The 12,848-nt window shown below is 33.1% G+C and overlaps 1 protein-coding gene across 2 annotated transcripts; it reads right to left on the reverse strand.

Moving 5' to 3' along the window:
• Window positions 1–5,815: 5,815 nt before the first annotated feature.
• Window positions 5,816–7,535, reverse strand: LOC112779635 (uncharacterized). 2 transcript variants are annotated; one of them, XM_025823967.3, is made up of 3 exons: window positions 6,714–7,535; window positions 6,481–6,630; window positions 5,816–6,385 (listed from the first exon to the last, which is right to left on the reverse strand). In XM_025823967.3, the coding sequence occupies exons 1-3, from the start codon at window positions 7,392–7,394 to the stop codon at window positions 6,374–6,376; spliced, it is 843 nt and encodes a 280-aa protein (XP_025679752.1). In that variant the 5' UTR covers window positions 7,395–7,535; the 3' UTR covers window positions 5,816–6,373. The 2 variants fall into 2 exon arrangements, with proteins under 2 accessions (XP_025679752.1, XP_025679751.1); XM_025823966.3 differs by having other exon boundaries at window positions 5,816–6,405; window positions 6,714–7,534.
• Between the last annotated feature and the right edge of the window lie 5,313 nt (window positions 7,536–12,848).

Genomic DNA, 12,848 nt, shown 5'->3' on the forward strand with positions numbered 1-12,848 from the left:
TTATTCTCCTCCTACAGCCTCCTCTCTTCCTCCTAATACATGGCAACCCTCGCTTGGAGATCCTCCAAAGATTTTGGGTAGTGCTCAAATGAGTTTTGTCAAATATATCAAGAAGGGAGATGCAGACCCCCAGCAGTTCAAATTTCCCCCTGGATCAAAATATTAAGATGATTTCGGATAGCAGCATCATCCATAGCAATCTGGCTGTATGGAAGGATGTGCTTCCTAGTAAACTTAGGGCCATCAAAACCAGCGTCCCTAACAATAGAGGAGCCGCTTTCCATGGTCTTACGGTTTTTCTTCTCAGGTTCCGAGGAGGGTGGAACAAGGGAAGCAGGAGGAGGAGGAGGAGGAGGAGGAGTAGGAATAGGATTCACCAAAATAGGCCGAGAGAAAGAGGTCCCCTGACCAAACCCATGAGGAGGAGGGGTAGTAGAAGCTCCGACTTCCTGTGTAGCAGCTCGGGCGCGAGCATTCTTCTTCGCCTTTTGTACCTTCTAGCAAGCTGCTCTCTACCCTTTTTTCACCATTTCTGAAAAGAAAAGAAAAATTGATTAGCACACAAGTCGGGAATAAATTAATACAAGTCGAAGAAGTGAAATGTGGCTATAAGAGCAAGAAATGAAGGACTACCTAGCTCAGCCCTGACAGAACTCGGAGATTCAAGAAGAAATTTCTTGGTATCCAGGTTTGGAGTCCGTCCCCAAGCCTCTCGAAAGAACTCAACAATAGCCTCCTCTACCCCCATCCAAGTATGCTAAGCTATATTTCTCTACGGGAGAGGCTTCTACCCAGTACAAAGGAAACCGGGGCTCATTATTCTCATCCAAGAAGAAAGGGTGATGGCCTTTAACGGCTTGGACTTTGAAAAATAAATTTTTAAAGTCGTGGAAGGATTCATCAAAGATGAAAAAAACTTTCCAGCCTTGAATGGCTCAGAAAAACACCCATTGTTGTTTGTTTTGTTTACTGAAAGGCTTAGTCAAGTGGAAAAGATAGAAAAAGATTTTTAAAAAGATCGGAAGGTCAAACTCTCGGCTGACAAGCTGGTAAATTTTCAGAAAATTCCAGGAATTGGGATGAAGTTGGGAAGGAGCTACCCTACAGTGGGACAGAACCTCCACTTCAAAGTCAGAAAAAGGCAAGGTAACCCCTAAACGGGTAAAAAGACATTCATACGTAAAAATAAAGTGGGGATCAGTATCATCATTTATCCCACAACAAACTCGGTCCTCAGGATTAGGGGCTACCAACTCATATTTGGATTCGTCACCAATAAGGCTACAGACCCTATGGTGCTTCCTGAGTTTAGTTAGGAAGACGGTATCCACTAAAGGGTTCTCAGAAAGGACGGAAGTATCTACCCATCTCAAGAGGGTCTCAGGAATTTGGGAAGACACTTCGTAAAAAGAAAAAAAATGTACGTGAAAAGGATAATACCTACATTGCGCAGAAAAAGAAGTCATAAAAAAACCAGTCCATAACGAAGAAGTTCTTTTCAAACAGAAGGCAAAAGCAAATAACAGTCATAGAAAAAGAGATCCTCGCAAAAGGGAAAATGCAAAATTCCAAAAATGTTCCTACTACGAACAGTAACAATGCCACACCAAAGAATCTCGCTCTCAAAACATGCAGCATATCAGGTAAAAAAGCAAAAAGGAGATACAAAGAACTAACCTTTTGTGAAGAAGAAGATAGAAAGACAAACACTGCAATGGAAGAGAGAAAACCTGAGGATCTTGTGAGCAAGGAAAAGAGTGAAGGAGCGAAATAGTTCTCAGAAAGCAAATGAAAGAAAGGAAAGAAAGAAGATGGAAAGGCATTTATAATGCACCAGGGGCATAATCATAAAAACGGTTCAGTCATTAAAAGAACACGCTGTTACCAATGTAACCGCCCGCCCACGTGTAAATGCAAAAGCTAAACGGACGCGACGTTTGATTAGACGCGACGTTTGAAAATTCAAAATTACGTCGGTTTCAAAGACTAAGAACCACGTTAGTTTCCCGATTTGAAAGAAGAAATCGACTTAAGCATCCCCGAGTTCAATTAATACTCGAATCCAACTCATAGCTAAGATATCGGACTCGAGTAGGGACACTGTTCATATCCTGACCCAAAATATAAGTCAGGCCCAAATCAAGACAAGAGACCCAATCCAAAAGGATGGCCTTCACTTACTATCCGACCTCCACTAAGAAGTTGGAGTCAACACCAACAAAGCAGTCAACACTTATCCAAGTGAGTAACTGCCTCCTTAAATCTCTCACCCACTTCTAGAACAGAGATCCTAACAACTCTAAGATAAAGGGATGGTTATCCACCATCAGAAGTGGAACTATTTCAACGGTAGTTATTGGATCCTCTCTATAAATACACTGTCTCACTCAGGTAAACCTAAGTTTCAATACTCTAAACCTACTTAACCCCTTATTGACTTAGGTATCGGAGTATCTTGCAGGTACCACCCCACCTATTCTAACACATACATACAACTCGAACGATGACTCCTAGACGTAAACAAGTCGGAGACCACCCTCCTTTAACGCTTGGACTTTACCAACAAGCCCAATTACTATCTTATAAGGAGAGTAATTAACTTTTGCCAATTTATTCTTTGGATATTAGGCTGAATTCTTATGAACAGATCAATTAATATTTATAAAATTTTAGAAATAGTTGCATAAATTAATCCCTAGTCAAAATCAATCTTACTACTATATATTTTATTCCACTATGCAACTCAATAATGCAAATGCAGATATACTTGTTCTACGTCATATAATGGAAGGTTATTAGTCTTTCGGTAATTGAATATAGTTATAAAAAAGCTAAAAAGTAGATGATAACACTAATCTTTTGGTACTTGGTAAAGATGATAACACTAGAGAAGTTGTGATAGGTGATAGCTACTTATCTAGAGTTACTCAAAAGGAATGTGTATCAAAGTTGCTAATAATAACGCGTTTGGATGTATGACGTGCAATAAAATTCTTGGATGAAAGTTACACGCAAAAATTTTGTTCGGCACAATACAACATTCAAGTGAGCTACTATTCAATTTGGCTACTGAATTTGTATATAAATTTTAATTTAATTTTTTAAATTTTAATTGTATCTATATTTAGTCTTTAAATTTTACTAACAAAATTTATATTAATTTTTAAAATAATTTTCGATATATAAATAGTTAGATATCACGCTAAAATTTGTAAAATAATGTTCGAATGTCGTTTTGATTTTAGCTCTCAAATAACAACAAAAAAAAACGATGTCAAATCACTTGTTTTTTTTTTTTTAAATTCAATAAATATCATTTATAATATTATTTTTAGGCTATTTAATTACCAACAAAACAACATTATTTTATGTCGTATACAATTACCTAGCTACTTGAATGAATGGGCGTTTATTTCCAATAGTGTGTATAGTGTTTCCTATACAAAATGACTGTTGTTAGACCTTGCTCTTAATTCAATTTCGAGAATGAAAGCATATAATTTTTTGTTGTGTGAAGACACATGAAGAAGGTGGCATGATCGTCCCCATATAAATAAAGAAATTAAGTGTAACTGTTCATTATTATTGTTATTGTATGATCTGTGAATCTCACAAATTAATCAGTATATGTTTCTTTTCAAGGAAAGCGTGTGGTAGGGCAGCCTCTACTCCAATAAGAGTATACGACTCTCTGCATATATCTTTTTACCCCATCAACACGCACGGAATATATAGGAGAAAGAAACCACTGCTTGCATTGGGAATCTATTTGACCTTACCTTTTTTTGTCAACTTCTTTTCAAATTTGCCTTTAGTTGAAGACACTTGCCATTTAATTTTGCCATTTAATTTCCGTTCAGAAAGTATATAAATGGTAGGTAATTGCTTTGAAATTCAATATCATTTTTTTTTGGTGAAGAAAACGCGGTTATAATTTTGTTTTATGCTTATCCTAATTTACAAATTTGTGCAATTTGATGTCAAATTTATTTATCTTATCAACTCAAAACCTTATATAGTAAGGAAGAAATTCATAACATAACTGAGAATTTAGGTAGCATTTGTTTTGAGGTACTGGAACAGAGATTGAGAGACTGAAACTCAGTGTCATATTTGTTGGCTCAGAGACGGATACTAAAATTTCTGTCTCTGTCTCCAAAATTTCAGTATTTCAGTACCTCCAAAAAGTGGGGACACAGGAGACTGAAATTTTTAGAGATAGAGACTGAAATTTTAATAACATTTTATATCTAAAATACTCTCATTTCAATTAATTAATTTCAATTTTATCCTTTGTACAAATTAAATTAGAGCTTCATTCTTGTTTCAATTTCTGTCTCTCACTTTGCACCAAACAGAATATTGAGATTTATTTTAATCTCTGTCTCTAAATTTCTGTCTCTCAGTATCAGTCTTTCAGTCTCTGTTTCTCTACCAAACGCTACCTTATATTACTGGTCAATATTAGGAATTATTAATTTCCTAATATTTTTGAAAAATATTAGAAAATTAATACTTTTTCACCAATATTAGCCAATATTTAGTTAATATTTTATTTTTATATTATTAGAATATAAAATTTAAAATTTAAGATTTAAAATTTAATATTTAATATTTAAAGTGTTGATCAAATATTAACAAAAAAATAATAAATTTTATTAATTATAGACTATAAGTTATGTTCCTCATTTTTTTTCTACTTCTCTCATAATAATCCACTACCTATATAATTTTGGCATGTGTTCATCTTTGAGGAAAAAAGATAAAATATTATACTTTAATTCAAAAATATTATATACATATAAAATCAGTCACCAAATTATGCAATTTAGTTTGGAAGTTTGAGACTAATGGCATGGAGCTTTAGAGTTTAGCTTATGAAACCCTCTCCACTAATTAACAGAGTTTGAAGTAACGCTCATTTGCAAAACTAGTTCGAGATATTAACGGAAATTTGCATTATAAAGGGAAGTCCAATCGCATGAAATAAACGTGTGTGTTCATCTGTTATTTCTGGTAGACCACCCATATTGTCGACCTAACTGTTACCGCACCGATGTTGGCATTTTTCAAGACTAAGAAACCCATCTCTCCTATGAAATCATGTGACCTAATCATGAAATTATTATTATTGGTTCCTCCTACGTATATAATTACAAAGCATAATGTATAGCCGTAAAGTTACACTACGGTCATATACAAGAACAACAATGTGTGACATACCGACATAGATTTCGTTTCTTCTACAATTTTAATTTTTTTTTGTTGCCATAGTGTATTTTCATTCTTCAAAGTTGCAATCCAATCGGCTAAGGACTAATCCGTCGTGGATCGATAAGAGTTTAATGCTAGCCACAATAGGTCTCTGACTCCGATACTTGTGTATATATATATATATATTGTTTTGTCAGATGGATTAGACGGCCCCTAATTCTAGACATTACTCATGTATTACACACTCACACAACACACTCACACACACTACATGAGTTCATTTAAGGATTCATTTTCCTCTCATATGACTTGAACCCGGGTGCAACTTCTTGTGAGACAGCAAATTCTGCCCCTAGCTCCAAGTCTCTGCTGCGACTCTGATACTTGTTTAAACAGACGAGTAAGTTGACCATTTGACCAAATCAGTTAATTTACTTTTTTTAATTTTTTGTCGGATAGCATAGCTTTCAAACACCTTTTTGGGCAATACCCATATTGGGCCGTACCACAAATCAGGCCCAACCATTTGTTTACTTATGGTGTTTGAACTTCCATTAAAAAACAACTTCCATTACTAACCAAAAAGAAAAAAGGCCTTCCATTAAAATAGACCAAACCAAAAAAATTGAAAAACTTCGATTGAAAAACAACAAATACACATTGAAAGTTGAGAATGTAATTTCAGTTTTTGACCAAATCACATTCTGGCGCCGCTTTCCTCTAAAACAGACGTGGCAAATTAGACTAGTCAACTAATGAGTATCGATCCATGGTTGAAAGAAAAAATGCAAATTAAAAAGAACCTTAGCAAGAAGAAAATGAAGCTTCTCATAAGAAATGAGAACCTGGTCCATGCTAATCTTTATTTGATTGATGATAACTCCAAAATGAGCTTTGCTTGTTTAGGCTTCAAGTTGGGATTTTAATCCCATTGTTTGCTCTGAATTCATTGTATAAAGTATCCTCCACTGCAGCAAGCATCCAAAAACTTTTCTTGACTCTGCCAACAATTCTTGAGATCCTAGATTTAAGGAAGTCCAGTGCTGCTGAATGCAATCTGGTGCAATAGCTTCTTTGATATTGAAGAATCCATGTGTTGGGATGTAATTGAACCACGGAGGCACCCCATTTTGGTTGAACCCATGAAGCATTGGCCTTTCTAACCAAGTAGCTAACATGTCCACCATTCCACTAAATCCAGAGTGAGTGAGTCAAATCAATAAAGTATTAGAAAAGCATAGTTGAGAATCATTGTTAATTAGTTACCTCAGAGAGTCTTCCAGATAAGATAGTGAATGTTGTGGAAGAGAAGCCAGTTGTGAGCAATCCTGATGTCTGCAAAGGCCATCCCCATACTGTTACTTCCTCAATTGCTGATTTGTACAATGTGCACCTTGAATTCAATAGTACACCATCCTGTGTATATGCAATTTCAGTTCTCAATTTTTATTTTTTATTTTCCAATGAATTAATGACGAATAATAAATAATAAATAATACCTTGCTGATTTTCCAGAGGGAATGAACATGGCTGCAATTAGAAACCTTTCCATCAACAACACTTGCCAACTCTTTCTGCAAAAACCTCAACTTTCCATTCAAATCCTGCACATGCCAGCATTTCTCACCAACCCTTTTCACCAATTCAGGTGACAAGGCAGGGCGAATGATCCCAGAAACAATCTTGGGGAAAACAATATCTGCGCACAAAAGGAACCCTAAACCCAGTAGAATTCTCAAGATATTGAGACCAGTGAAACACCATTGTTTTCCCTTCTTCTTGTCCTCCTTCTCGTTATGGATTTTCTGGTTGAAAACCAATGATGATCTAGCAGTGGACTTAATGGCAGGTGTAGAAGATGGTAGTATGTGAGAAGCAGTTGACTTTGGTGTGGACAAATGGGAAGCGTCAAAGGAGATTGGAGTTGGAGTACACTCAAGATTGTTGTTGGGTTTGGAAGCAGAGAGCTTGGTGAGAGAGCTTTTGTGAATGCTCATTGGCATGAGATCAAGGGTGGCATTGATGCTGGCCAAGCAAATCTCGCAGCTGCAATTAGCATCTTTCTTGCAACCAGGGTAGTAGCAGCTGCTGTTGTTGCTGTTCTCAAGGTGCTCTTCTTCTTCTTCTTCTTCTTCCATTGTGGCGGCGGTGGATTTTGAATGCAAAGGGACCCTTCTCATTGCTTCTCTGGATCTGATCGTTATTTCCCCTTTACACTCTTCTCAGTTTTCATTTGGTTCTTGTTAGAAGAATCGTTCAACTTTTGAGTAACTTTTCAAATTTGAATCCCAACGGTCGTATTTGTTGCCATTATGTTTACCGTTTTTTTGAAAAAAATACTCAAGTAAAATGACATACATACCCTTGATGATGGATCCAATATATGGGCTGACCCCATTTGCCAAATGGGTTGATTAATTTCACTAGAATTTAGTAGTGAATTACAAGAAGGGAACTTTTTATTTTTAATATGGTGAAAGGAATGGTGTATACCTGAGTTATGGGGGTGTATGGTGATTCACTGGCGTATGATGGCTGTCCAAGAGAAATCAGACCGTCCGATTAGAGGTACTAAAAACCCTGGGTCCGATTTTTGTACTTGCAGAAAATCTTGGATCCGATTTGTGTACTGGCAGAAAATCTTGGGTTCGATTTGTGCCCCTCTCTCTGCAATGAAATCGGACCCTCCAATTTGTGTACTTTTCACAATTTTGAAAAACACCAAAAATTACAATGTTAAAGTATATCACCACTTCTACTTCCATAACAAAAAAAATTAGCCTACAAGAAGTTGATATATACTTGACCTTTTAATTTAGTTTTTTTGTTTCACATGCAAAAGGTATCGCTCGGTCAGTTAGGTCGATGACTAATCCATCACGAATTGAAATTTCATTTAAAAGTTTGCGTTTATTAATAAATTATTTTATGCACAAAGCGAAATTCAAGTAAACTATCCATTTGACTAACTTAAGTTAGTTGTTAGCCTTTTAATGATGAATAATAAAAAACGAGAGAAGGATGCTTGAAAAAACAGCTAACATGATCGATCAAGCACAGCATTATCCGTGGCATAATGTTTTGTAACTGCTACTAATTAATAATAAGTAGGTCATGGTTTCCTTTCTAATTTGTCCCTTCAATAAATGTGGTTGCATGCTAACTACTAAGCTAGCTAGCTAGGACACGTACAAATGTGAGGTCATTAGATTACAACTCGTCTCACTAAGGAAACTCAACAATGCATGTTGGAGAGTGTCAAGGGGGATTGAAAAAAAAATACCAACTTCTACTCTAACAATGACCTTACATTTATTAAACTGAGTTTACCTGTGTTTGTCAGGTTATGCATCTTCTCCTAATTCACATTGTGAGGTGAAAATTGCTCACTGTTATCCTCGGATTTCGTATATTTAAATATACTCAAAGAATCTCTAAAAGAGATTTGAAAAATGAAAATTGACCTTTACCTAGGTGCACCATGAAATGGACCAATAACTGTGTTACCATTATTATGTCTTCCATTGATCCCGAAATAATGTAACATCTACTTTACTCTTTTTTTTTTTTAGTTTTTAATACATTTGTTAAAATAAAAAATCTAAAAATATTTAACTAATGATAATCTTAACATATATTTCTAAACACGTATTAGTTATTTTATTATGTTTTTGAAATTCTAGCAAGGCAATTATTTTCAAAATGACAACTGACAATTCATTAACATAGAATACGGAAAAAGCTCAGTCAGCATTTAATTTGATTGTTTTTTTTCCCTCTCAATATTATAAAGGGGTATGAATTGAAGGGAAAGTTAATGAGCAACGAAGAGTTTATTGATGGTGTGCTAAAACAATGAAAACAGCGTGGGACATGAACAATTATCGAAGAGATTGCACAATCAATGTTTCCAGATAGACTCCAAAGAATTCTCACGAGTGAGGCAACTCTTAGCCTACTCAAGCATAAATGCCATGTCCTCCATAATTGGGACATTGCAAATTCTAGTACCAACCCATCTGTCCCTCCATATCTATTACCTATCAAATACTCCATCAAAATTATTCAAACTTTAATTATTCTGGCAAAGGGTTATATTAGGTAATCAATAATTTTTTTTAATATCATAAACAGCCATCAATCAAATTAAAATACATTACACCTCTAAAGAGTCCTGCTATGGAGCTAATGGAATATTTATACAATGTGTATAATGGGCTATTTATTTGGCCTAATATGAGTTAAAAAATAAACATCACTCATACTATCCAAAATAACTATCCGGGTACTAAGGTCATGTCATGAAACCACTCATCCTAAGAGCTTAAACTAATGGAAAAAGATAACACTAATGATTATATCTCTAATACCAAATTGGACATCCCTAAACTTCCATTGTACACATTGTACAACTATTCTATTGGCTCCCTATACTTCCTGAGTCCTGCTAGGGAGCCAATAGAATATTTGTACAATGTGTACAATGGGCTATTTATTTGGTCCAATATGAGTTAAAAAATAAACATCACCCATACTATCCAGAATAACCATCTGGGTACTAGGGTCATGTGATGAAACCACTTATCCTAAGAGCTTAAGCTGATAGAAAAAGGTAACACTAATGGTTATATCTCTAATACTGAATCGGATATATTAAAATAACCATCCACATACCTAATGAAATGAACATTCGATATATCCATTATTCACATTGTTTAGTATTTTCATTATCTACCTATACTTTTCCTTTTGAAAAATGTTATGCCTTATGCAAACTTCCTTAAATACTACTCCCACCACTACTACTACTTCTAGGGTTCAAAGTTGTTTTTCTTGAATTCATATTATTGAATCTTATACTGTAGTCGTTGTGCTTGTTAAATATGATTTGAATGGGATATTTAATTTGTTACGTTCTATTGCATATTTTGATATGAAAACTTTCTTTGGCTCTCGCACAAAAAACAAACAAACAAAGAAACATGTGAGTAAGTTCGATAAGTATATTTAGATTTGAGACATGTCCAATATGCAAAACAAAGAAAACTCTAGATGGATTGGTTGGATTGAGAAAGTACCCGACACCCATGACCCAACCAGCAAACTCAGGGAGGGTAAGTGGTAACCATCTTCTCCTTCCTCATTAATGGAAATTAGTGCATCACACACATTTTAGCTATAGCGGTTAATGTTGTTAAGTACGAGGAGCGCATAAAATTAATTTCACATAAAAAACAAAAATATAAAAAATAAAAAATTTATAAAATGAAAAATCTATTAACTTAACATCTTAAAATTTTAAGTTTGATACGATATCTTTTCATTTTACATTTTGACATTAGTTAAAATTATTGGAATATCGATATACTTAATAGCTCAAATGGCATAGTCTCCCCATACTCAATTAAGAGGTTACGGGTTCGAGTCTCCTATCTTTGGTAAAAAAAAAAAAAGAAGTAAGAATAAATTATCATTTGTACCTGTAAAAGATACAGATGTTGACAAATGTACCCATATAAGAATAAAACGATAATTATAACCACAGAAGATGACTTTCGTGTGCCAAGAGCACCCGAACGTTGGTTACACAATTGGTTCGTTAAGGTATTTTTGGTACACGGAAACTAGCTTCCATAGGTACAATTATCGTTTTATTCTTATATGGATACATTTGTCAGCGTTTATATCTTTTATGGGTACAAATAGTAATTTATTCGTGAAAGTAATTAATAAGATGAATCATGAAGGAGAAAGAAGGGCGTTTGAAAAAGAGTTTCCACTAGCATTGAGACTAAGATTCTATTGACATCGTGTTTGGTATTCCTCAAAAGAAAAGGTATATAAGGATTTGTGGTCAACATTATTACCCTTGTTCCTTACGGAAAATCAATAACTTCTTTTACTACATGAAAGGTATATATGGTGTTGAAGAATCGAATTCCACGTGCTTAAGAGCTAGTGATGACCAACATTATTAGCTTGCCACCCAATTATGAGTTTATAATTCAATCAAATCTTAATTATATTAGTTGATTACAAATCAAGTACCACAATTCATACGCCATCCATCTTTATCCACAACCAAATTGGTGTTTTAGCCACTTGATATATGTTTCATTAATTACTTAATGGAACTTTGTTGATTAATTAATTGCATAGCTCAGCATGAAGAAATTAAAACTATCATCATATTAAGCTGCCAAGTTGCAATGAAGTCAACGTTCATATAATATGGTAGCAATATAATTGAGGGGGCCATACAGTGCAAAAGTTGACAGTAGATGTTATTTTATTATTTATATTAATTCTTGTATTTATTTTTCTTTTTTCTTAATTTAGTATTATAAAGATTTTGATTGAGTGTATATATGTCATGCATGACAAAAATATTAGCAGATCTATTATATAAGATTTTCTTCCTATAAATTTAAATTAATCGGCCTTTACATTTTATTTAATAATGGAAGAGAGAAAATTAAATGAAGTCAATGTATGAATAATTACGAGTATATAATAAATAAGGGTAATGTTAGGAAGATAATATTTGAAATTATTTTATATAATATAATATCTATAATTTTTATGCATAACATATATAATTATATATTTATTACATCTAAAATTGTATAATTATATTAATAATAATTAATAAATATTAAATAAGATAATTTTAAATTATTTGGACTAATTTGTTATTGTTTTTAAAATATAATATTTAATTATTTTATTAGTCTTTATAATTTTGATAAATTTATAATTAAGTCTTTATATATTTTTTTTAGTTGAATCTTTATATTACTTTTAGTTTTGTAATTAGACCCTTTAATGTCAAAAGTATTAAAATTAATAGAATATTTCTCTCAGAAAATATGTGATAAAAAATCTAATTAGACTCTTAATCGTGGATATCTTCAATTTGTAAAGAAATATTTTTTTAACTCTAATATTTTTTTATATTATCAATGACTTAATTACAAAATAAAAAATAGTATAAAAATCTATTTAAAATAAAAAAATAAAAATTTGATTATAAATTTAATAATTAAACCTAAATAATATTTCTCTTTTTCAAAGGTTAGGAAGTAGGGAGAATAGAATGGTTATAAATTACATCATAAACCTAACAATATACTTACTCTTGGTTAAATTGAATCTCACTTAACATGGAAAACAGGTTAGCTTAGTTCCCTCGGTTGTTTCGAGAAAAAAGAAAAGGAAATAATATATCTAGGCAAAAAAGTATTTATTTTTTGGATTTTGCTACGTGTATACTAAAATCAGCCACTAAACTCAGCCAACAATATAAAATATATGTTAGAATATAAATACACATTAAAAATAAATTAAATTACACATATATTTATACACAAATACATCTGATTTTGGTGTATAAATAGCATTTCTCTTATTTTTTATCTCTCTAAGAATGATTTCATGGTTTCCCATTTTCTGAGTGGACAATAAATTAAAAATAATGACTTTTGACTTCGTATAAAATTAATAATTACAAATTATTAGATAAAAATTTAATTGATTACTATAAATCATCTAATAATTGGTGAGACAAGTTTTTGTTAAATTAACATAAATAAAAAGAGAGGGATCAATGGAGCTGCAATAAACACGAAAAGTAA

The sequence above is a fragment of the Arachis hypogaea genome, chromosome 19 (genome assembly GCF_003086295.3).
Source record: "Arachis hypogaea cultivar Tifrunner chromosome 19, arahy.Tifrunner.gnm2.J5K5, whole genome shotgun sequence".
NCBI lineage: Eukaryota > Viridiplantae > Streptophyta > Magnoliopsida > Fabales > Fabaceae > Arachis > Arachis hypogaea.